The following is a 26171-nucleotide window of genomic DNA, read 5'->3' as shown; positions in this document are numbered from 1 at the left end:
AGCTAGTCAGACACATAGTTCGTCAGAACAGAATAAAAATGAGTTAGACTCCTGCAAGCAAACATGTACTTGGGTGTCTGGGGATCTCTTGAAAATCTCCACCTTGTCTTAGCACTGGAATAGATAGAGAGCTGGGGAAAAAAACAACATGATGAAAGTAGAAAGCAATCTATCTTTTCCACTAAGTCCCCACATTCATCTGCCCCAAGGAAGAGCAGATCACTGCCCTACCATTTCTCCAGCAATTATTTATTTTCCTTCTCTTGAAGATTTCAGATGGCTGAAATCCCACCATCCCTCTGAAAAGCCAGTAATGGTTGTTCTTCCCCTTTCAACCCTCCAAAATAACAGTTTTAGACCAGCTCTTATAAACGTGAAATATCAGATTTCTTTCAAAAACATGAACATACACCAACTATCCAGAACTGGGCAGAAATCCACTGGGTTGTAAACAGTGCTGCCTGTGTTTCAGGTATGCTGGCTGGCAGCTGATGTGTACTGACTGTAAACATGAAATAGCACAACCATGTTTACCTGTACATACCACTTAGGTTGTGGCCATCATCACATATGGCCCCCACGTCCCATCTGACGAGACAGATAAAGATTTTGCTTAGGAGAAGAATACTGAGCACCTATAGTTTTTCCTGCATGACAGACTATGTGTGTTTGTGCATATGTGTATGATGGACAGTGCTGAATGTTTTTAACACTAAACTGCTGCATCCAGAGATTGGTAAATTAAATAATCATTAATTAGTTACCATAGTGATGCATGTGCAGTCACAGTGAACAAAGGAGAGAAGCGGGGGGAGAAAACAGGAACAAATGCTGACAGGAGCAGGGCCTCGCATTGATTTCTGTTAATACATTTTTATTTATTAAAATCCCCTGGCTGTTCCATATTCATTAATGCTTCACCTGCCTGAAAAGGGAACATGGTGATATCTTGCTACAGCCATAAAGAGCTGGAGTAAATTGGTAATAGTTCTATTGACTTTGGCAGAGAGGAGCTGGCTCTCAGCAGCTGGGGATCTGGCAGGAAGCACGTCCAATTCTCCTCAGCTTCTGCAGCAGCCGAGTGCTGCCACAGCCTCTGCTACTTCACAACTCCTTGCAGCAGCACTCTCCAGTAAACACACCCAGGCAGAGAGAAGCTGCCTTTCCCAAAGCCAGTTGGCAGCTTTAGCCATCTCGCTGTCATTAATTCCAGTAGCAGTTACATAGCTCTGCCTTCTAGTCAGCCTTGAGGTCCTCATCAATAATCCCTTTGCCGCTGATAGGAGAAACAGCATGGGGTTAAGCACCCCTGCCCACGGGTAGCATTGCACCCACCTGCACTGATCCCTGTGGCATCCAGGCATGTCCTGCCCCTGGGGAGCAACAGAGAGGACGGGCCTGCCCACCTCAGGGGGTAAATGTGCTTACAGTCAAATGCCTGATGATAATGGCAAGTGACTGACATGCTAAAAGGGCCATTAAAAATTCTTCTTCTTCATTTCTTTCTGCACAGACATTTAGATAGAAGAGTACCAACAGACTAAACACAAGGGTAAGCCAGCTGGGAACCACTGCCCAGCAGCTCCTGGCCATTCCCACTGCCCTGACTCTGTGTTTCATGCACAGCTGTTTGTGGCTATATATGATTTTGAGGAGGGTCTGTCTGCACAGATTCAAGAGGCAGCAGCTAGAGGACAGAGTCTTCCTCAAACCAAGGCAAACTGGGAGCAAGGTTAATCATTGGTGTGAAGTGGAACTGCAGCCCTGCCTTAACATGTGTCCTAATTATGCATCATTGAGCATTTTGTTTTCCTCAGCTCATTAAGTGGGATCCAGCCCTGTTACTCTGCCACACACCCCCTGGCTTGTGGCAGCAGGCAAAAATCTGGCCTCCAGTCCTGCCCAGGAAACAAGCAACAAAGGGCAGTTTGCACCAAAACAGATCAGAGCAAATCCTTGCCAAGGCCCAAATATGTTACTCTTCAGGCTTCTGACACTTGGCCAAAACCAGTGTAAATCTCTAGAAAGATGGAACCATAGACAGCTTTTAGCTAACTATTCTCAACTAAGTCTGTGCAGAACAGGTGGCCTATTTTGACTTTTTCAGGAATTCACATATATCTCCCATGCGCCGTAAATATTAAGTAGATGCTCCTAGAAAACACATTAACATCTTAGAGGCAGAGGAGAAGATAGATAGGAAACCGAGCCCAGAGGCCCATCTGCACTTCATCCTCACAGCACCAGAATATTTCTGACCAAAATTACCATCAGTGACCATTGCAGGAGTTATGGCCAGCCATCAGGGCCATGTGTATGAAGCTGTGCGTCCCCATTTGGCTCAGTCAGGATATTCATGGAAAAGTCAAGTACACCCAAGCAGCTAGGAAGCAGAGAGCCAGGTGAAGAGCCCTTCTCCTGACTCTAGATCTGTGCTACAAAAGGAAAAGGCTGCACAGGCATAAAGGAGGTCCCAAACCATGCAGTGGATACCAGTGACTTCACCATATCCACCAGACACCTGCCTTCATGCCCAAAGATGGAGGTACAGTACACAGTTTTGCTGCATGTGGGGAGTTCATTAGTATTGCTAAGGTTAACACAATAGAGAAAGAGCATTTACAGCCAAATGCATTACAGTAACTGCTCCAGCAAACAACACAAGCAACATTTTGCAAATGGGCCTCCATCCCATGTTCTTTCACTGTTGCCATCACCTTGTTTTTCCAGTGGGTCAAGTTGCTCACTCTCTCTGGCCCTTGAAGGATGATGCTTTCCAGCCAGACTCTCTGCCCATAGCTGCTGGTCACACACAGGACAAACGTGCTTGCTGTAGTTTACTGAGTGCCCTCAGGTCTTGATAGTTTTGTGGCACTCAGAGGAGAAGTGATGCACTCTCAGCACAGCATACTACCTTGCTGTAGATTTCCCAGCCATGAGACTGAGTGCAGATGAATGTCAGTTGTTCAGCAGCAAGAGCCCAACGTGGTTTTCCCTTCTCAGCACCACCAGCCCAGGGGGCAGAGCACATGCTGTGATGAAATCAAAGGAGTCACCTTCACATCCCAAACCCAAGGTGGTCTGTGGATTTCCCCACTTGTTAATCCTGTTTCAGGTTCTCCTCCATAATGGATGTGACTTTTTAAAGTTTTGGGGAGGTTTTTTTTGTTTTGTTTTTGACAAGATTATTTGTTGCAGAAAGTACAGCAGTGAGCCATGGCTTTCATATATATATTAACCAGTCTCAATAGCAGAGCCCAGGTGACACAAGAGTAATACAGCTAAATCTCAGTGAAGTATTGGGTTCCTGTGCTATACATCAGGAGATGGTGGAGCCTGGGACTGCCAGCTGAGCAGCCATGGTTTCATGACAGTTCTGCTGGCATGGTGGCACCAGGAAGGCATGCTACAAAGAGAAGCCCTTGTAGCCAGACATGTGTTTACTCACAATTTAGTGCACAAGGGAGAATTTGGGACAGCTGGAAGTGCTAAGGAATACCATGCTTCTGCTGCAGATAGCCAGACTTGCCCACAAGCAAAATTCACGCAGAGACATTTGCTTTTCCCTCTGATTATGTGCCCCCACATAAAAAAATCTCTGCCTGGTGTAGAACTGTCTTTGAGACTCATGCCTCCAATCTCCTTAGGAGCTCTTTGAAAATCTGACTTGAAGAGTCCCCGTTTCCACTAAGATAACAGTTGCCTTTTTTATAAAAGTTGTCTTATTGTAAGTTGTCTTATTTATTGTCATAGATTCAGCATACGTCCATTTGTAATTTCATTTTTAATACTTTCAATGGAGACTTTAAAAGTATCATCTACTATAACACAGAATCTTGAGATGAACAGAATAGAATAATACACATTCAAACATTTCTGAGGTTAACTTAGAGCCCCTTAGTGGATTTCTATTTCTGGGCTTCAATTAGAGAAACATAATTTGTAAAAAGCTGAACAGGTAATCAAGTTGCAATCAGAAAATCTTCTTTAAAAAAAAAAAAAAGAGATACAGAGAGAAAAGATTTAAGCAATGAGCTACAGATATGAGAATAAAAGTAAATTCACTTCTATAGCCCCATGGGATAATCTAGATGTAATCAATGCAGGGGAAAATTTAATTAAAAGAGAGAGCAATGAGATGGGGACAAAATTCAGGTATATAGGAAATCTTTGAGAAATACTCCTGTGAGAACACAGTAAGATCATTGTTATTCTGCTCATACAGTTGAGTCATATCAGTAAGTAATCTACATACACGCATCACCCTGCTTACAGAAAAGAGAAGGTAAGGCTCATTTGCTCTCCTTACTCAAGTAACTCCCATCTGAGAGAGGTTAAAGGACCACAATAACTTCATAGCACGTCAAATATTTTTGTGCCCATCCCCAGAAAAGTAACTGGTTTGTCAGTTCTGCCTTATCTAAATTGCAGCTCCTCAATGGCCTGCTATGTAATTTTGGTTAAAAATGACCTAGAAATTAAGCATAATAATAATTACAAAAGGGTGGGAGAAAGATAAGGGAGAGCGAGTGTTTTCTTTAAGTAAAAACCAGCATTAAGCTCCCAGAGAAAGAAAACCTATTCAGTAAGGCACATAATTCATTATTAAACACAGTTTTGTAACTCCTAAGAAACAGTAAGCTAATGTACACTACAAACAGCAAATTATGTAAAAGTGCACAAACTGTCATATATTTACTATAATCAAAAGAGTATACAGCTGCCTTAGAAAACACTTGGGGAATGCTAGCCACTGAAATACAATGTGAGGAAAAGAAATGAAACAATGAAAATGGAAAAGAGCATGGTGTGGCTCAGAAAGTGTTACGTTTGATTTGAAAAGCATGCAAAAAAAAAAAAAAATCAAGCATAATATGCTGAGAGATAAATTACTGAAATTCTTCATTACCTGCTGCATTACATACTGCATTTCCCACAGCAGACTTCCTCTGCTGGGTGCTGCGGAACATGATGGACCACACCTCAGCCAGCAGCAGGTGCAGCCATGCTGTGACCCAGCCAAGGTGGCAGAGCTGCCCAAGGGGATGCTCCAAGCGGGCTGAGTGACAGCAGAAATAGCTCAACAGCAGCAGCATGCTAGCTGAAACCACAAGCACCTGGCAGGTTGCTCAGACACCTCTAGAGATCTGGAAATGGCACCTTAGTGGCCATGCTTCAAGCTCAGGCAAAGGTCAAACAAAAAACCTGAACATTTCACAGCTCCACCTGAGCAGAAGAATTTTGTCAGGACAGTAAATACGTACTTTCTCTCTCACACAAGTGAATGTGCAGGATGATTTCTGGGAGGCCAATCAATTCTACCAACCCCGGGACACACTCTGCATGTGCTACCAAGGGTTCTTTCATCACAGAAGCAAGTACAGCCAGTGGTCCCAAGTTGCTCCGTAGTGACTTCTGTGGTCACTGCCCCAAATATAAACAGGTCTGATCCATCACTGTCACTCTTACAGGCTACTTACACCTCAGCACATGACTTACCTGCTCCTTCACTGGTGTATCTCTGCCTTCAGAGAGGCATCCTGGCCCTGCTGCAGCCTATGGCTGTGGGAGGAGGAAGCTGGGGCTAAAAATGATCCCTGTCCACACCAGACCTATTTTCCAGATAAATATAGGGTTGTCAGAAGAAAAGCTGCCAAGATTTTCAGATAACCTAATAAAAAAAACAGCAAACCCAACCTTGATTTCAGAGCAGCTTTATGGCTCTACACCTGTAACTCCTGCATGTTTACTGGAGCTCTGCACCTGTGCCCTTAAAACTGTGGTGTGCCCTCACTGTGATGGGATGGGAACCTAGAGATGGGCTGTGGGGAAGCTTGGAGGCTAGGCAGAGAGAAAAATGTTGTCAGGAGGAAGCAAAAGTAGAAAAGGAAAAATAAACCTCCCTAAGCTCTCAGTAAATTTAATGCTGTCCCTGTAACACAAGGAGGTAAAATATTTCAGCAGAGATGTAGTTGTCTAAGCTGACAGTGTTCCTTTAAAGTTCTTCATTATGATGGTAACAAGAGTCTCCTGTTTGTATTTTCCTGGCAGAGATTTTCAAAAGGAAAATGAGAGAATTTGCAGAAGAGAGATGAAAAAGTCTCTCACTGATAGATGCAAGGAAGACATTGTTCCGATTTGTTTGAATGGCCTTTATAAAATGTTCACTGCCTATCAACTGACACATTAATTATGGATAGGAGAAGCAAATAGGCAGCAAACAGCGCTGTGCTCAGTTTGACTGAGGGCGGGGAAATGCGCTGCCTTGTATCACCAATTGCTGAACATGCCTGGCCCACAAGATGCTGTCCCAAATGCAAAATCATTTTCAAGGGGAAAATTCCACATGAAAGGATGACACTGGTATGAGACCTCTTCCACTTTCAATCTTGCTTTCTCTGAGTAAATGTGTATGCCAAAGGGCTTTTACCTCCACTGAAATTGTATATCATATGAATGTGCTTTTTTAAAATTTGTATTCTAATCTTTAGGAAAATAAAATTGAAAAAAAGGTTAAAAGCAGCCATAAAAAAATGAACAGCAAACCCCTTAAGGACCAGCAAGGATTCTAATACAAAGCAGAATAAATATATATGTATTATATATGTATTACATCATGCATATGTAGACAGTACATAGCAGGCTGCTAGCTGGAATTGTGGATTTGCTGGAAGAGCTGAACTCAGGTTTTATATAAAACCAGATTGCAGTTCAGTGTATCAGGGGTTGAACTGTGTGTTACAGAGACCTCCTAGGATTTTAGGTCTAAATAGGAAAAACCCATGACACCAGCTATTTGCAAGAAATTTTGTCACCAAGAGCATGGCAAGGAGTTCAGTTGAATAAAAGCTGACGTATATCTGGATTGTGTGCTGGATGCACAACGCATTTTGCGTAAACCAAGATGCATTTTGAAAGGTCACTCTCTAAGACAACACTGGGATGGTGTTTTTTCCAACCTAAAAATTCTTCCCACTGATTTTCTTCCCTTGAAAGAACTCACATGCCTACCACATTTCAAAGGAAACTGCCCATCTAGCAAAAGCTCTTGTTTTTCTGCTGTTGCTTTTCCCTGGATCTCAGTAGGGGTGCAGCTGCACGCTTGAAATGTGTATACAGGAGGCCAGCACATTGCTCACCCAATGTACAGTCAAAATCCCTGCAGGCAGGCAGGCAGGTCTTGCTTCTAACAGAGCAACTGCAGAATAAGAGATTTAGAAGTGCTAAACAAAGTCCTGCTGAAGAAAATGAAGACTTTTCCAGACACTGTAAGAAAGCAATCTGTAAGCAAGTGTATAATTACTCACCACGGTTCCCATGTGAACCCTACCTCACCCCAAAATCTTACTGTTTATTTTTCCTTTCTCTCTGTTCTTCTTCTTCTTCTGCACAAACTGTGCTCTTGGCCCTCTAAGTATATACAAGATCAACTCCTGACCTACTTTTCTATTGTTACTCCTGTAGCTCTCATCAACAAACTTGGCAGAAACAAAAGGCCTAGGAGCAAAGCAGCAAAGTCCTCCTAAGAGCTGTGTTAGTGAGCAAACCTTCCCCAGCCTCACCCTGTCCCTGGTGCAGTTTCTTTTTCAGAGGAAGGAGCCTGAACTTCCTCATGGAGCAGAGACTAAAGAAACAAGCTCTTCGATTTAACCAAGCTAGCAGCCATGGAGGACTCAAGGAGCAAGCAAGGATATTCTGAACTTCTAGGGAAGAAATAAAACTCACTAGCCCTACTTAAAGTCTCACCTGCATAAAATTGCTAAGGAGCGATTGACAGCTTTGAGCAGAAACCTCTGATTTGCTGTACCATTGCTGGAAGATAATAGCATGACAAAAGATAACAGTAATTGCAAAGACACAAATGTGTAGTTGCTCCAAAAGTAATGATTCCTGTTTATTTCTATGGAAACTACAACAGATACAAAGAGCACAATAAAACACTATTGGATAGAGAAAATTCTTAGCTACAAAACACTATTTTTCAACATAGTCAGCACCATCAGCTGTGCATTTTCATCCATGATGAAACAAGAGCCTTCATGTCACACTCATAAAAATTGGTACTATGAAGGTGACCCACTGTCACTGTCACCACGGCTGAAATGCACCACCCACTGCCTCATTGTGCCCACATGCACTGTTTGGTTTCCATCGATGTTCAGCAAATGTCAATGAATGTCAATGGGTGCCATTTTTTCTGCATGGAGGAATTCAGTTCCACACCTTTGCTTCATACGCCCTTCCATGTCAGGTGCCTTTGTGTCAGACTGCCACTCTGCTGGCATCTGTCACATGGCAACAACATGTAACGGAATGTTGATGGGGGAGATCCAACCTCTACTGCCACAGTACCAACATCATAAAATAAGAGGCATTACTTTCAGAGCAGCCCTTGTACATTCAAGGATAAGGAGAAAGGACAGCATGGTTAATTTGAATATTGCATTTGTCCAAAGATGGCAACAGAGAAAGCGTCAGCAAAAATGAATAGCTTTGCTTTTCCTTCTGCTCATTTACTTTCTGCATCTGGCAAATCCTTGTTGCTTTTCACTCTTTCATCTCCCAGCTGTTCTCCATCCCTGCAGGACAGCCCATCCAGCTGGAGCCCATGCACATGCACAGCTTCCCCAGGGCTCCAACAGGGCTATGCACCAGCAGAGAGGCACCCCATATGCCAGCAAGCAGGATTTGGGGTGTGATTAATGCTTCATCCTTGCTGAAAAGGCCCTTTAGAAAGCCCAACCAACCTCCACCATTCCTAACTAATAAAGGGAAAAAACCCCAGGAAACTAAGGAATTTTAACAAGTCGATTCAGTGCATGCATTTTCTTTTTCTTTTTCTTTTTTTTTTTCTTACAGGGTGTTATACCAGAAATGGAAATCTTTTGCAAAAGCAGCTAGACATGGAGCATAACCAACAACACTGCTAACACAGGGGAAGCTTCAGTTGCAGATCTGGAGCCTTCCATTATCTCTAGTCTTCACACATCCCATTACAGCATCAGGGCTTCAGAAGCTGCAACCGCTGGCATGATATAAAGGAAAGTTTTCAGTTGTCTGGGAAAAACTGGTGTTTGCAACTTTCCTAATATTCTTGCTGGACTACGACTCTGCACTGTTCAAGAGAAGCCTTTCATTCAGGGCAGTACAGCACAGTTTATTTCCTTCAAGCAAACAAAGAATATGTGAAAGCGGCCAGAATTACTGCTGTAGAAACTAAAGTACATTTTTGTGCTCAATAGAAGTAGACTCATCGACATCACTAGCTGCTCTTGGTTCCCAAATTATACTAATATGCATGTCAGCCCTGATCCAGAGGGAGTACCTCTCAATGGTGCAAATTTTTCCATTCGAAGAGTCTACTGTGATAATGTAACTTGGTCTCTTGAGAAGTACTGGCAGCATCCATTCATTTGCAGCTTCTTTCAAGTATACCAGCAGAGGAACCAATTAATTTTGTTTGTGAGGGCAGAATGCCACCACTTGCCTACTGATGACTTCAGACCAGCAGCTCCTCCTGGCCCCCAGCTACCAGCAATGGAGTCATACCACAATGCGACCCAGTACAGTAGTGACCAAAGGCCATGACCAGCATGCTTTCTCTCAGCTGGCTTTGAGTATCTGCAAACTCTGTGCTTTCCTATTCTGAAAAGCACACACAGGCATTGCTGAGCTGACAGCCTCACTTATTCCAGCTAATAGAGTCTCCTTCTTGCCTGTGAGATTTCCAAGCAGTTTCCAGCAAACCTCACCACAGCTATGCAAATACCCTGCCACCAATTATACTGATGATATATTCTCCAGCTTGCAGATCAGATAAGATCACAGCACATTGTTTAAAGATCTGCCTTTTACAAAACTAGAGACTGTGCCAAGCAGCAGTACATTACAGAGCACAGCCTTTGTTTGTAAAAGAAGAAATAACCCTCTACTGTAGTATTTCTTTATGTGTACGTGGGACATTATAGAATTAGACCAGTACAGTTGAACAATTAAGATTCTTTTTCCCTACCCCCTCAGTCTTTTTTCATTTTACTTCACGCTGGGGCAGTTTGGGCTGTAAATATGGTCACTGAGAGCTCCTCGCTGACACCTCAATGCTCTCCGAGGTTTAGGCACCCATCAGCTGTTTGCTCTTGTTTGCACGCTTAGGGTTGAGTCAATCACCAGATTTGGAATTGGAAAGAAATTCTGTTTCAGACCAGTTCATCAGAGGCTGTTGCTTTTCATGTCTCCCTCTCCAGCGCTACGGGTGGTCTGGAAGCGACTGCAAACATCATTCAGCAAATCTGCTAGTAAGAAGGACTTCAAAATGCCCTCGAGCTCTCCTTACACCTCCCATGGCACAAATGTTGTGGCACTTGGTCTTTTAGCACAGACTGTTGTGAGAAGCATGGAAATGTCCACGCAGCATCCTGGGCTGAGATGAGCTACAGTGCACAGGTGTGTAGCATGCCTTTCTGCAGCCCCAGAGGCACTGCCTCCAGGATCTAAGCACTGCCCTTTGGCCCCATATGTGGCTGATCCCTTGCTCCAGAATGACTGCCAGGGAGGGAGTGGATGTAAATTAACACTACAAGTACACGATATGTAGAGCTATTGGATCTAGGTTCATGTACAGTGTAAGAGGTGAAAGAAAGTCTTTTGGGGTGTAGTTTATCTCTGTGTTCCATTTCCAGTTGGTCAGATGAGTTGCACCTGCAATACCAATACCATATCAAGCTCAAGCCCTCAACTCCAGTGGCTACATAAGCAATGTACTGCACTTTGCTTTGCTCCTCTCGTTGAGAAGATTCTTAACATTAGCATTAGAAAAATCAAGCAACTGTTCGTCTCCCAATATATCCAAACAAAGGCTGAAGTATAGAGATCAAGAACAATGCTTTCAATTTTAGACACTCAACCAAGCCTTGGTTTCCTATACAGTCATCAGACAAAAAGAGGCTGTCCCACGCAGCCTGCTACTGCCACACCTCTCCAAGTTGCGGTGCTGCATTCCAGGTGCACACAGGAGGATGAACCTTTTTCTGTCAGCCCACAAAAGCACAGGTGAGTTTTCAGAAAGTATTTAACCCCCTGCCTGTTCGCAATGGTATAGATAGCTTTCAGTAAGAATGAGAAAGTATTGGGGGGAAGGAATCCTCCTCAGAGAATTTCCAGTGTTAAAGCCTTCATGAAAGATGTCATTATAAAGAAATGAATGAATGCATTTGTCAGCCTCTGGGAGGTTTCAGAGTGGCTTCTATTTTTATCTTTTTTTATCCCTTGGAGGAACTGAGAACTAATATTTGCAATGCCTGACTGAGGATATTAATGTTTTCAAAAAGCTGCCATTCCTTCCAGGGAAGGAAATAGAGTAACCTGTTTGGATTTTTTCACTTGTTTGTCTCTTGAAATCAAATTTCTACAACTGTATTTCCAGTAAGATGTGCCTGCAGGACCATCCCAACCTTCTATTCCCCTCTATTTATCTGTTATTGAATCTTAACAAATCTGAATGATGTGTGAGCAGCTAATACACATCCAAAATACAAATCCTTTCTTTTCCCATTCTTTCTGCAATGCTATGCTACATGCTATTGTTTAGCCTGGATTTACAGACAGCCCAGAGAGACCACAGGCTCACGTAAAATCAAGATATGTGTTTACTGAAGATAAAATGCCAAGAAAAAAAAAAAAAAAAAAAGAAAGAAAACAACAATGAAAAAGACGTTTTCAGAACAGACTAATATCAAGTCTAACTGTTATATCAGTACCAAACTCTCTGAGCATAATGGTCTGCTTGGAGCAGAAAAAATTCTATTTATAGTTAGCAAAGCGATAAATCATTAGTCCAGTTACTGGTATTTTCATGCCTCGTACAAGCAAATCTGAGAAGGCTTTTTGAAAAACCATCACCCGCTCCTGCAAGACCGGATGAGACTTCTCCAAGAGACAGTAGATGTTGCATTTGATGAAGCAGATGAGGCAGTGCTGAGCACACACTATTACCTTGCCAGAGGCTAGGTCTGTTGTCAGAGCAGCATTTCTGGCCTCCTTGGGCCCCAACAGCAAATGATCATGAATGGAAATGAAGCAAGAGATCCCATCAAAAGGAGATGGCAAAGCTCACTGTATGAGGTTATATTAAGGACCCTCCCTTGATGGAACAAAGGCTTCATATCTTTTGTCATTCCTAACATTTTGAATTTCACTCTTCAGGACCAGAAGCCATTCCCAGTGTAGTCACATGATCACTGTGTTAGGACTTAATAATAAGAATAGGATGAGGTGCAGCAACCTCCCATTGCCCTGCCACAGAAACAGGGTGAGCCTGCATTTTCTAGAACTTTTTCTTCTTGATTATTTTCCTTACAAAATTAAAATAAGCAATTTAAAAGCAAATTTGCATTAGCATATTGAGGACAGTTTATTATTTATGAGATGGAAATCAGGATCTTGGATGACTGAACTCATTAAAGACCATTTGGTGTAGTTCCCATCTATTTCTTCCACGGCACCCACACAGCAAATAATTCACAGAGTAATTAATGCCATGTCTTCCCAAACAATGCATGCTTCCGACAGGAACAGTTCAAATAGGAAATGCACGAAACTGCACTGAAATAGCTATAAGCTTAAAATACAAACCAGCAAAACAAGGAAATCATGTGTCAAGGCAATCACGGCTGCTGTAACTGACCTTACTGGGCCACAGACATCCCAGAATTAGCTCAGAGAAAGCCCGTGGAGTTAGACAAGGGGCAGTGTGGATGACCAGGCCTTGGCCCTGGCACAGCTCTCGCCTGCAACTGGAACAGGCAGCACTTTGTCTTTTTGCCCACACAGACTACACAGCATAGCAGGAGAGAAACAAGCTGCTTTTCCTCCCTAGCTGTAGCCCACAGGACTATTTGTATAGGAGTTAATTAAATACCTTTCCAGCATTGCTTCTATCTGCAAAAAGTTCCTAGATGCACAGCTATGCTCTGCAATGGAGCGTCACCCTGGGATTCCCCAGCCAGGGCCAGCTGAGGAACTGGTTAGCAGGAGAGCTGTGTCAGCACGAGCTGTGTCTGGGCTAGCCCTCAAGGAGGTGGGCAGATGATTAGCTCAGACAGGCTGACACAGTTTTGGAGCCTAAAAGCATGCATGGCAATGCAGTGAGCTATGCGTATACACCATCCCCTCTGAGCTCCTTCCCATGTGCTGCAAAACCCACTCCTAAAATGAGGGAAGGAGTGAGATGGGTCTCTCAGTAATGGATTGCTCCCTTCCAGCCTCTCTTCATCTCCTGCAAAGAGCTGGTAGCCCCACACAGGGCTGCAACTCACTGACTCAGGAGTGAGCAAAACAATCCCAATGGCCACTCAGCAGATCTGTGGAACACTGGCTAGGTTTTAGAAGAGGAATTCAGGCACAGAGAAATGAGATCTCCCCAAGAAAATGCATGGCAAAAGAGGAAGCCAAAAGCAGACCTCTAGATTCCCACGTTTAGCAGCCTAAAACACAGCTTGTTCATTCTCTCTAATCAGTAGAGACATAACAGAGCAAGACTTTGCCATGTGCATATGTTTCACATCACAGCTACCACTATTGTGAGTACTGGTCAGCAAGTCAATGGGATCAGTAGGGCACCAGAGAGAGATACCCCTTGTTTACTGTCTAGTTAAGTGTAAGGACAGAAGCTTGAAGGGATGGAGCCAGTTGAGATCCCTGAACCAAAGCTGTTAGCCAAGAAAATGACCATATGTTTAGAACTGAAATCTCACTGCCAACCAAGTCAGGGACAGATGTTCATTAGAGAGCCATCTCTAACATCTTTCCACCTTATTGAGCCATGTGTTTGCCAGCATGTCTCCTTGGAAGACAGAAAGGGATGCGAAGAATACAGAGGTAATTGGTTCCTCTTGTTACCACCTCCACAAGCAGCTTTACACCTCCTATTCACTAAGTGGGATGGGATATTCCTGTCCCCTTCCTAGCATGCACAGGCCCTCGGGTATCACTCAGCCCTCGTGCACAAACAGAGAGGGGGATCTGGTCCGGCTCTGCAGCTCAGCTGTAACAACATCCTTGGCTCTTTTTCTTTTGCTCTCTCAGAAGAGCTCCTAAAACAGACAAATTTATATTAATTTTATCTTAAAGGGAAAAGGAAAACAGTTTAGAGGTTGAGAATGTGCAGTAAACAAAACAGCTGTATTGTAAATCCTTAAAAAAAAAAAACACATACTTTACAATGATAATTATGGCAGATTAAACAATGAGTGTCATCAGTGTGATGGTACAATGCACACAGTACTGTTTCCTACTCAAATATTTACAGACGTCTCCAATTTTTTATTTTAATGAAATCTCATCTCACTTTTGAATTGACATCAGAAACCATCCTGAGGCTCACAAGAGCTTTCACTGTCAGAGGCTCTGTCAGATATCTGAACTGCAATTTGCCCCTAGTGGTTCCCAGCTTGAGCCAGAAAAGTACTGTAAACGTAGCTATGTAGGAGGTGATGAGCCTGAAAAATCATTGCCTACAGAGAGAACTCTAAACCCGGAGAGGGGCTGAGGACTTACCCTTCTGTACCATTAAAACACAAATTGTAAGGATCCCCACACTTTGAAGTAAAGTTTTGGTACAGATTTTTTCTGCTTCACAAACACATGCACACAAAGCTGTGCAGTCATGATTAAGTGATCCTCCTCGGATGGCCAAGCACCTGGAATCCTGTCGTCATTCAACACACGTGTGTGTGACAGGTACGGGCTGAAATCATGAAGCCAAATAAAATAAACCAACCTCTTTGAGAACTTTCCAAGAGCTTCCCAGCTGTTGGATGGGAAATAGCATAATGTAAACTGTGATACATTAATTAGTGTTGAATGACGGCATGTGAACCCAGAGGGCTTTGATTAATACGAAGTGAGTCTATGATGTTCATGTTTTATAACAAATAAGTGGAAAGGCTCATGGTAAAGCCTGCATGTGCTAATGACACCAGTTATTAAGTAAATTTGTTTTGTACATTGCTGGGCATTATGCAAGGAATATTCAATGGGCTGAATCCTAAGGTTGATTCTTCACTGTTGTTTAGTTTTAAGCAAAATGTCTATTGGCTTTAATAAGACCTTTGTTTAAATAAAGGAAATCACCTCAGGCATGACCCTTATGGATATGTCTCATTGTCATGTTCAATATAGTTGTCTAAGCTCCTGTATTTGTGACATCCTGCTTCCTCTGGGCTCTCACAGCGTCATTCTCCCTCAAGTACTTGCCAGATTTTTGGATGTTTTCTCCAACTATTTGCTTAGACTGAGTTTGCCGAAAGCCAAGAAAGATGCTGAAGACTTCTCAGTATAGAAGGAGAAGCTGTGTTTTGCCACAGTCCCACTAATTGTTGAAAAGATTTGGAACCAGAAGGCGAGTTGGTATGGGCTGCACTTCCAAGTTGGCTGTGAAAGCCACAGATTCACACATGCCTTAAAGGCCAACCATTCTCCCAGCCCCAATGTAATGAGAAAACAACCCAGCATGCCTCCCCTGCTGACTTTGCAGAAGTAACTAAGCCATGAGCTTTAACTCTCACCGCTCTGGGAAAGTAAAACACGACGGGCAGCAATGAAATCTTTAAAGAGATAGGAAACAAACTGGTGTTTGCCAAATGGAGAAGGGCTATATGACTAAGCCAGTATTGTTTACTTAAACACTTCCCAAAGCCTGCTAAAGATAGTAGAGCATAAAAATAAACGTGAGAGCTATCAAACTGAATTAAGAGTAGTCAACAAGCATCTTTAGGGTAGCAACATAAGGGAGGTGGTTTGGAGCTGTATATCTGAATAGTCTTTGTGCCAGCTTTTCTGGCCACTCAATATGAGGGATATTTTATGGACAGGAGAGTACACCCTGGGAACTGGGGAAAGATCCCAGTATCCTCCATTTTAAGTAGATTTTGTAAAGCACCTGTCCTAATAATACCATTACAGCCCTTTCTAGACTGCTCCATACAGCATCAGATCTGAGTCAGCACAAAATTAATGAGCATGAAGTAGAATTTGAATGTGTGAAACAGAAAATTCCCTGCAAACTCTGCAAAATATATGGAAACACATACAAATAACAATTTCTGAATAGGTTTAACATTTCCATCTAACTTTATTCCTTTTGGAAACATTTTCTAGATTATTCAAGAGAGAAATCTAAAGTATTTCTGGGAAAAAATGCTTATGTAGTTTATAATTCTTCATTTTTCATAGCTTTCTGAGCAAGAACTAAGAGTTATCAAAAGCTGCACCCTTATTTATTCCTGAATTTCTTCCTGTTTATCGCCCTTTGACAAGTGGCTGACTCAACAAACAACTGAGAAACGACTGAATAAATCTTTTCTGGGTGGTATTTTAAGTTGGAGTATTTTAAGAACTGCTATTACATTGCAGCTGAATATTCCAGCAGACTGTCTGACCCCTTTCTGAATCAGAGTGCCACCAGGCTAAATGTTTGCACAAATTCCAAGTGTAGCCCTACAGATTCTGCATAGAGAAGAGCTGTTTTACATCCAAGTGAACAACTGCTCTTTAGTCTGGCATTTGATCTGTAAAAAGTGCAATCTGTAATGACACCAGAATGGGTACTGTCATTGTAGATTCAGCATAATCCGTGTTTTCTCAAGTGTTTCTTTTAATAGTCATATTTCTTAACCCATAAACAGGTATACAACTGTACAGAGAGACCTCTCTCTATGCAGCAGGATCAATACATTTGAAATCTTACAAACGTTAAGGGCAAAGCAGAGCATTCAAAAGATTTGAACAAAAGTTGCTGAGCTGCTGTTAATGACACCAATTGTCTGGGTTGGAATTTTTTCAGAGGAAATGTTAGTACTCCAAAAATACAAATAAGGTCATTGAAAGACTTTACCAACTCAGCAAAATTTCTCACTCTTCCAGACATTCAAAAACCCAGACAAATTGATGTCTAGTCTGAGAGATTGCACAGAAAAGAAAGAGAGCTATTCAAAAAAGTTTACTGAATGTAACTGAGGTAGATCATAACAGGTACCTGCTGTCCTTAGGGCAGTAGCAGGTAATGAAATTTGATTCTATAATCCTGCTTCTCTGAAGCATGCCCAGTCCCTAAAGAGCTCCTCAGTGACATGCAATCTAAAAGTGTGTTATCACAAGTCTCCTTACAATGGTGAGTACCAAACCCCAGGACTATTGGAAAAAGAAACGATTTCTTTTTTTCTCTAACTTGCAACAACAATGAAATGTAGTTTTCTGCTTATTTTGAAATGTGCTCTTGTGATCAGAGCACTGAGTTAATAGAACACATCAAAGGGAACAAATTTGAAATCTATACCTTTCTGTTTGAGTACTTGTTCTGTTGCTAACTGACACCACTTATTCACACCTAAAGTTTTCACAAGTATTCAGTAATTTTATTTGTACTGCACGTACAGAATGAAATACAGGAGCAAGGCTGATCGTCAGATTCACATGGAACTGTTGAGCAGCTGTTTGACCAGTGCTAAATACGCCTGTTGCCCTCAACGTATCTGTGGTCTTTTGTCATCCTCTCTTTACAGAGAATGGCAATTAAACTGTCAAACCCTCCTGGGATGGGAAAGGGCCGGAGGAAAAGGAAACAGAAGGAAAACAGACAACTGATGACAGGAGACAAATGTGCCATGGACATGGGCTGGCCATTTGTTTCATCTGTCACAATGCCAGTACAATGGGAATAACTAGCAGTGTCGATGGCAAATGACTTGCCTTAGTCCTTAGACTCACGTGCTCAGAATAGCGGCAGTAGAGAAACTGTGAAGAACTTAATTATTTACTACTGAAGCACTGGCCACAATTCAGGTCAACTCCTTAACTGTCTTCTCAGAACAGCTAAGAAGAGTCATCCTTTAATAACTATGATCAAGGAACTGACAAACAGTGAAGAGCTCTTTATTCAGTTCTGTTTCTTGCTTTTCTAAAAAGCATTTGTGGTTTGGTAGAGGCTAGGAAAGTGGGGGGGGAAAGGAGAGAATAAAAGGAATAAAGGGAGAGGGGACTGTTTTTTTCTTCCAGGTACCCTCCAGCCGGTGAATGGTGAGCGCATACTGTGACCTTAACTGAACATTAGGATACGTATTTCGAGCACAATTACTAATTGAACAGAATAATTATCTTCCCAGCTAGGCAGGTATTTCTTGTGCCTGCGGTGAGTCTCGTTTAAGGGAAAGGTGTTCCGCGTGGGGAGCGGTCCCTTCCCCGCACAGGAGATAAGAGATGCCGTTCCCTTACATCATGCAGCTTTACTCAAGCGGGTCCACCACAACTCCTCGTGTACATGGAGCTGGGAGAAAAAAATACGAATTTAAAAACGAATTTAAAAACGAATTTAAAAATCTCCAAGCCCCCGCTAGGACACGGGAGGCCTCGGAGCACCGCTCGTCTCTCCGCCGGCGGAGTCAGGGGCTGACCGCCTGGACTACATCTCCCAGCGTCCTTTGCGAAGACGCGTTGCCGAGACGACGACCACGAGGCCTCCTCGGGGTGCGGGGGCGCCGGCCGCCCTCCAGCAGCGTGGGCCGCGCTTCTCTCGCGAGAGCCGCGCTTAAACTGTGGCAAACTCTCGCGCGAAGGGCGCGCTGGGCCGTCATGTCGGCGGCGTGTGGCGGCGGCGGGCTGTTCGCGCTGGAGGTGCTGGTGGAGGCGGTGCGGGTGGCGGCCCCGGGCCCCGCGCTGCGTCCGGCCGTGGCGCTGCGCCTCCTCGGCTTCCCCACCCTTTTGCTGCACCCCGCCGCCTCCGCACCGCCGCTCCGTCCCGGCCGGGCCTTTCCCTTCGGCCGCGGCAAGCGCTGCCTCTTCCGCTGGCGCCGCGGCTCGCTTTGCGCCGCGCTCCGCCGCCAGCCGCTCCGCGCCCTGCTGCTGGCGCTGCCCGCCGGGCTCGCTCCGGAGCCCCCCCGCCTCCTCGGCAGCTGCAGCGTCTCGCTGGCCCCCGCCGCCGCCGAGGTGCAGCAGCGGCCCGAGGAGCCTGTCCGCTGGGGCCGCCGCGGCCGCTTCCCGCTCAGGGACGCGGCGGGCCGCACGGTCGGGGAGCTGATGCTGGGCTTCCGCCTCAGCAGCCTGGAGGCCGGGGAGCAGTCGGGCCCCGCCACGCCACCCCGCGCCTCTCCTGCGCCGGAGGACGAGGAGGAGGAGGCGGATGAGGAGGAAGAAGAAAAAGAGCAAAGCGAGGAGGACGGCAACGTCATCTGCCCTCCCGTGCTGTATTACAGCCGTGAGCCGGCTGAGCCTCGTCTGCCACCAGCAGCAGCCATGGGGTGCTGGCAGCGTGTTGTGGTACAAAGTCCACAAGAGCAAAGCGAGGTCCAGAGCCCCCCACGCCCCAGTGCTGGGCCCTCCTTGCTACACCCCAGGAGCCCTGAGCAACTCCACGGCACCCTGGCACAGTTGCCGCTGCTCAGTGCCTTGCTGGCAGAGCTGTCTGTGCTCACCCGCTCTGCTACACCTGCTGCTGTCCATCCGCATCTGGCCTGGCTCTACCAGGCCCCAGGGGACTGTGGCACGGGTCCACAGCCATCCAGCCATTCCCCTGCCCTGAAGCCTGCAGAGGTGCCGGTGAGGCCAAGTGGGAGCAGTGAAGCTACCAGCTCTCAGTTCAAGCAAGGCCAGCAGCGGACTACCTTACCAGGGTCTTCTCAGGCTGGGAAAAGAGCTAAGAAAGCTGCACCCCAGGAAGAGACAAAATCTGATAGAAACTGCAAAACTAAGGAAAACGCACCTCCCAGAAGGAAACTGTTGTACGGGCTGACAAATACACTGAGATTACGACTGCAGCAAACCAATCCTGATAAGCTGATACAGCTTGAAAGGAGAGAGCAGTACAGAAAAAAGCAAGTAGAGAAGCTGAAGGTGAGAAGCCCACTATCCAGAAGAAAGCTGCTCAAAAATGCTGGAGAACAGTGTGTGGTTTCTCACAAGCAGTGTGCCAAGGGAGACAGTTCAAAGCAGAATGGTCAGGTTGATGAAACTGTTGAGACTTCATTACAAAATAGTGCTCTCAATGAGTACTTTTCTGGTACAGATGTTTTTCTTGACCTACAGAAGCAGTCTGCTGAAAGTCTGTCAAAGAACAACAGGTTTGCAAGCAAGGAACATCCATGCAAAGCAACAGTAGCCTCCTTACTGGAGAAAACTATATTAAAGTCTGCTCACAAAGAAAAGGACTTGGAAGTTCAGCTCCCAGCAGCTTTCACATCATATGCTAATGTGAAGGGAAGCAATGATAATGAGGAAGTGATACACTTAATCCATCCTAAAATCATGGAGCACGATAATACCTCTGTTGCAAGTGATCAGAAACGAAGCCCCAGCAGAACTGCTGAAAAAAGCTCTGAATTCATATACTCAGATGACTTTGTTGCTAGTACTGACAACATAGTTTATTCAGAAGATTTCACCAGTGCTGAGTGTACAGACAGAGACTTAGAAGCTCTTGACAGCAGTCCTGAACCTCTCTGGCTTGAAAGCCCAAACCGACCTTGGTCAGATACAGAGGTGGAATCCAGCAGGTCCAAAGTTTCAAAAGCAAGTGAAAGAGCTGAAAGTATGTCAGATCTTCTGCCAGTGCATTCATCTTCATCACTGGTCTGTTTGAAGAGAAACCATGGCTTGAAAAACAGCAAAGAATCTGGTGGTGAATCTGTTGATTTATTTAATGACACCTCTCTCTGGGCAGGATTATTAGATGAAGAGCAGGAAGCCCATCAGGTTGATGAGGAAGAGAACGGAGTAGATGAGCATATTAAACAAGCATCTGTACTGAGAAGTGAACAAGTTAGCTCTGATACTGATCTGAATATAGGAAAAGGGCAGACCTCTGCAGAAAACAGTCAGTCAGTAACTGAAGTGTGCTCCTACTTACCGTGTAACTTGTCTGGTCTTGAACTTAGTGATGTGGAAGATGGTAGGTCTGGCAAAGATGATGATGTTTTGGAAGACCTACATACTCAATACAAAGATATCAGTGAACTTGTAATAAACAATCTTCCAGGATACACAGTGTAATTGCAAGTTGTCACTGTCTGGATTAAAATATGGTATTTAAACTATTTTTATAGTTTGTTACATTTAGTTACAATTCATACCATGCATATTTATACATCGGTGAATTTACACATGATTTTTTCAGGTAAACTACTAGAATCTCTAAGTGGATCTTGATCATTATCTAGAGGATGACTTCAGTGTCAGTATAGAATTATTGAATCACAGAACCATAGAATCACAAGAGCATCTAGTCCAACCATCGTCCTATCATCATTTCTACCCACTAAGCTACTAAACCAAATCTTGTAGAACCTAAACCATATCTTGTAGCAGATATCCTAACACAAAAATAATCTGATCAGCACAGGAAATATGATTTACTGTCAAAAGCAGAAATGAAAACAGAAGCAGGGATTGCAGTACTCAGAACTCACCCAAAGTAAAAATAATGTGTTACAGAAACAGCCAAGTACAAAATGCATTCCTAGCTGAACATTAAATTTTTATCCCTCGTGAAAATAGTTCTATGCTTCATTACAAAGAGTTACTTAAAACATACCATCACACCTAGTAACAGCACATACTTTTATCAACTATTCTGTCTAATGAGGCATTTTTTCATTGTTCTGTCACTAAATATACAGACCAGAACTAGATGAGCCCTTTTCCATTACTGTAGATTGAAGTTTCTCATTTAAGTTAGGTTTTCATGATTTATTATAAAATAGCTTAAGAATTATTGATGACTGTAAATCTATATAATCTGGGAGAGCTTTAAGGAGTTGGAGAAAGTTACTTGACCTTGAAGAGTAAGAGTGTGCAAAGAGAAGGAAAAAGTGCAGTAAATTTTCCATGCTTCACAACTCCCTGATTGCATTCTCTGACAGTGGGGAAGGGGTAGGAGGGGCAGGACCCAAAGTCAAGAAACTGAACAAACGAGCGTATTACATCTTGATTTAAAGATTCAAGATAGTGAGAAATTTGCTGTGTCTCCTTTTCTGTTCCACTGGCTGAACTCCTACGTGCTACATCCCCCTTTCTGTTAAAATGCTTGAATTACCACCTGATGTTACCTTTTGGTTTCTTACTTCATTTCTATAACTTCCAGTTTGATCATTGGACTTGCATCTTGTCTTCTATTTTGCTAATGAGATTGTTGGTTGGTTTTGGGTTTTTGTTTTTTTTGTTGTTGTTGTTGTTTTGTTTGTTGTTTGTTCTTTGTTACATCTGTTAGAAATTTCAAAGATACTCTTTGACTTGAATCTAAAGAGAGCTCAGAATTGCTGCCTTAGCTTTTAAGTCTTTTTTGTCTTCCCTTTCTACTCTCGGACTAGTCCATTTCTTTTGCCAACCTTAAATTCCTAACTCACTCATCGTTTATATCATTTATCCTCAAGACTATTAAATGACAGACTTGCTAACTTCCTTTTCCCCTGTAATTTACAATGACTTTTTCCATTTCTGTGCCTTGATAATATGACAATGAGTGCTCTATGTACTTCTTACAAGAATCTGTGTTTACACTTGAATATCTTGGAAGATTTTTATTTCTATCCTATGTGTTTATCTTATAGGAATGACAGTATCTCCTTTACTTAAATTACAAACATCTCTGAGGATTATTCAAGTATTTAGTGTAGACCTCTGAGGAGAATACTACTACTATTTTTAATCTAAAGGTAAACAGCTGTAAATGCCCATTCATCAAAGGAATCTGGGCAGAACAGTTCTGAAATGTTATTTAGGGTTCCTCTGCTTCATCAGCTCCAAATCCAGACAAAATTATTTCTTTATTGCCATGGATCTGATACATGTGAAATCAGACTGTCACCTATACGTGGCAGCAATTCTGATTTCACTGATGGAATAAGTTCTGTGCAGTTCCCATGTCACTGAAATACAATGATGCCCAAACATTTTTACTGCCTTGCTATATATAAATGATCTGCTTACCCTAAGAATCCAAGGTTTGAAAGTCATTACTTAAGAAAAGTTTATTTAAAAAAGATTTCGCAGCCCCAAATTGATTGAAAATCAAGGGCAAATTCCCACTCCTCTATCTATCATCTTCATTTTTCAATTTCCAGTAGTAAATATGGCAAGGATAATATTTCATTGGGTTAAGTAACAAAACTCCACAGTCTCCTTTTAGTTAATTTTATTTGGGATAACTTTAAAAGAGTTTATAATAGAATTTATAATTTAATCAGGACAATGATGAAAACAACAGAAAATATGCACTAAGAACACAACAGGAGACATGACACAGTAACAGGAGGTCAGCATAATGCCTACTTGTTTTGGTTGCTTTGTGTCTTTTCAGATACAGGTTCACATTAGTTACTGTTACACAGAGAGGTTCCTATCCTCAGGGATATTAATCTTTTCAGATGTTATCTGTGTTGTCATGAAACTAAACAATCTTTTATTTAATATTCAAATAACATCCCCTCAGTCAACAAAAATGGGAAGGAACTTCACGTCACTGATCACTGAAAACTCAACTCATAAACCAAGAAGTACCTGCTAATGCCAAGAAGATTCTGTATCTCAACCCAGCAGGGTAAAACAGAGGTATTAACTATTAGTATGAAATATGAAGAAAAAAAAAAAAGCCAGCAACAAATTCCCTTTTGTACAAATCCTACAATCATCTACACTCAGACACATTATGTTATCCAGACAATTTTGTCATTGTAACTTGCATCCTGTATTCCTATGACCAAGTTGTTAACACCAGAAGTTTAATAAGATTTCTCTACCTTAATGGAGGTACTCAACCAATTTTTCATAAAGACATCATTTCTAAACTGTAGGGGCCAAATTGCACAGGTTATGATTGTGCACAGGACATGACAGTACTCTGGGCAAGGAAAATAATAGTAGCATATCCTCCACAGAACCATAGCAATAGAGCACCTGAGTGAAATAGCAGGAGAAAAGAGAAGTGCTGCTACTCTGGTAGTTCTGTGCTACATCTCTGCATTAACAGGCCTGATCTAGGCCTAAAAAGTCAGTGCATTGGAAAGCTGCTTTCCTAGAAACATCTCAACTAAAATTGCTCATTAGAAAAGGAGAAGATAGCTGAAGAACCCTACCCCTTCTGCATGCCAAGACTTTGAAAACTCAGCTTTTTGAGCAAGAACAGCTTATTCTTCCATACACATTCAGTCCCTGGTTGTTTGTTGGAGTTCCTGGAAAAATGATTAATTTGTACTCATTACAGGATGTGCCCCTGTCCACTGGGAGATGTGCATAAAAACACGCTGATTTCTTAGATGCTCCCATCTGTCTGCTTATAAGAGCTTTCAATAGTTACTGAATGTTGAGCAATCCACAGAAACAAACGGTCAGTTACATATACTGTATAGATACAGAGACAATGGCTTGTCACAGTGTAAAGTGTGACAAAACCAAAATGTTTACCTATTTCCTACTTTCCAGTAGCCTTCAGATTTTATATACAACTGTAATTTGACTAAATTTGCTGTAGTTTTCATTTTGGCCTCACAGTCTGTATTGCTCCAAAGTATTAAGTAATAAACTATAGTTACTTCAGATTTTATAGTTTTTTAGTTACACTTGGCTACAGCAAAATTAAAATGTTAAAATTATTTACCTAAGTTTATTATAGTTTATGACTAAGGAAAGCCATCTAGTACCTTACTATTGACTTGCTACTATAGCAACTGTGTGTACCATATTCCAAGAATATATTCTGTAATACTCTGTATGTTAGCATAGATGCGTGTTCAAAACTTGCTCGTGGTAAGGGTAGTTAAAGCAACTAAAATAAAATTGAACTTAATGTTTCACTACACAAGTCCCAGAGTGAGAAATAAACTCATAGACATACACATTAATTTCTCTCAAAATTTATTACACCCTATAGCAATAGTTTGTTTTGTCTGTCTTTTAAAAATACATTTCAGCATACTATTTACTCAAACTTAGATAGGTAGCACGATATAACTGATGGTGAGATGGGAATAGCAGGATGCCAAGTAGTGACACTTTAGGGTTTTTTGTCGTGTTTTATTTTTCTTTCTTTAAACCTCTTCTACTGTAAAGTTTTCCAGCTGTAGGGCAGTTCTGGTCAGTCTTATTACTCAGTCTTTTGCCCTTGTTGCCTAGGAATGTTTTTTAAGATGCCTCAGTCAAGGATCAGTCTCGGATCAGTCTCATCCACTTCATTTTTTATTCCTCAGCTCTCAGCACCCTGACTAGATGATACTGTTTCTTCTCTGCTTGTGATTTTGCTGGTTATAATTTGTAATCCCTTCATTTTGGAACTCCTTTTCCTCAGTTTTCTGAGATTGTATTCAGCTTTGGTAACTGTGCAATTTAATTTAATTTAATTTAATTTAATTTTATTTTATTTTATTTTATTTTATTTTATTTTATTTTTAACAGCATTTCTCATTCTTACTGCCTTAATGTTCTATGTCCCAGTACTTTATGATACCTGCTATTGCAATCATTTTGTTTCTTTTTGTGAAAGTGCTGCTCAGAGTTAAATGCTCTTCCCATCTGGACATCTTTGGGACTTCTGTTTTCATTTTCTCAAGATTTGTCACCAGCAGATACCTTACTGTTTATTAAGCTTTGATTGCCTAGAAATAAGTGAAATCATTGAATCTTACACTCATATCCTTAAAAGGTTTTGTTGACTTTAACTGCAGCCCTCGTGAAATATAACACTGCTCACTCAGAGCTGCAGGATGGCTGTCCAGAATACTGTGGTTGAACATTTATCCACGGTTATCAGACATCAGGTTTCTCTACCTCTCCCAAACAATCCTATCTTTAATCCCTTTCTGAAGTTTCCATTTGCAGAATAACCTTATTTCAGAGAGCCAAGGCCATCCTTGGTGAGAACATATGCTGACTGTAATTTAACATTGATTTTGAGCTAATGGCAATCACACCTACCGGAGCTGATGTTTGTTACCAGCTAGCTGCTTGCACTTTACATCCTCCCTTTTAATCAGTATACTGCTGGATTTTAATTTCTAGTTTGTTCACATTCAGATTCTTCCTGCATTTAAACTTCTATTATGTATGCAGTTCTGGTATGCTGAAGTCACCCAGATGAGCTATAGCTTCACTGTCTTTTTCTTGTTTGGCATTGGCATTCACTTCTATTAAATGGT

The 26171-nt window shown here is 42.5% G+C and overlaps 1 protein-coding gene and 1 long non-coding RNA gene across 3 annotated transcripts in view; one reads left to right on the top strand and one right to left on the bottom strand.

Annotated features, from left to right (window-relative positions):
• LOC149918969 (uncharacterized) overlaps positions 1–26171 on the bottom strand; it is a 105890-nt gene that overhangs the window by 31642 nt on the left and 48077 nt on the right. The gene's annotated exons all lie outside the window — the stretch shown is intronic.
• MAP10 (microtubule associated protein 10) lies at positions 18496–21109 on the top strand. Its single transcript, XM_031591857.2, has one exon. It carries the CDS (start codon positions 18625–18627, stop codon positions 21034–21036), a length of 2412 nt encoding a protein of 803 aa, XP_031447717.2. The 5' UTR covers positions 18496–18624; the 3' UTR covers positions 21037–21109.

Source organism: Phasianus colchicus, chromosome 2, assembly GCF_987193195.1.
Source record: "Phasianus colchicus chromosome 2, bPhaCol1.hap1.1, whole genome shotgun sequence".
Lineage (NCBI taxonomy): Eukaryota > Metazoa > Chordata > Aves > Galliformes > Phasianidae > Phasianus > Phasianus colchicus.
Note: the sequence above shows the minus strand (reverse complement) of the source record. Positions and strands in the feature narration are given on the sequence as shown.

Excerpts from the sequence above, each read along its gene's own strand:
- MAP10 (XM_031591857.2), top strand. The coding sequence starts at position 18,625 with ATGTCGGCGGCGTGTGGCGGCGGCGGGCTGTTCGCGCTGGAGGTGCTG.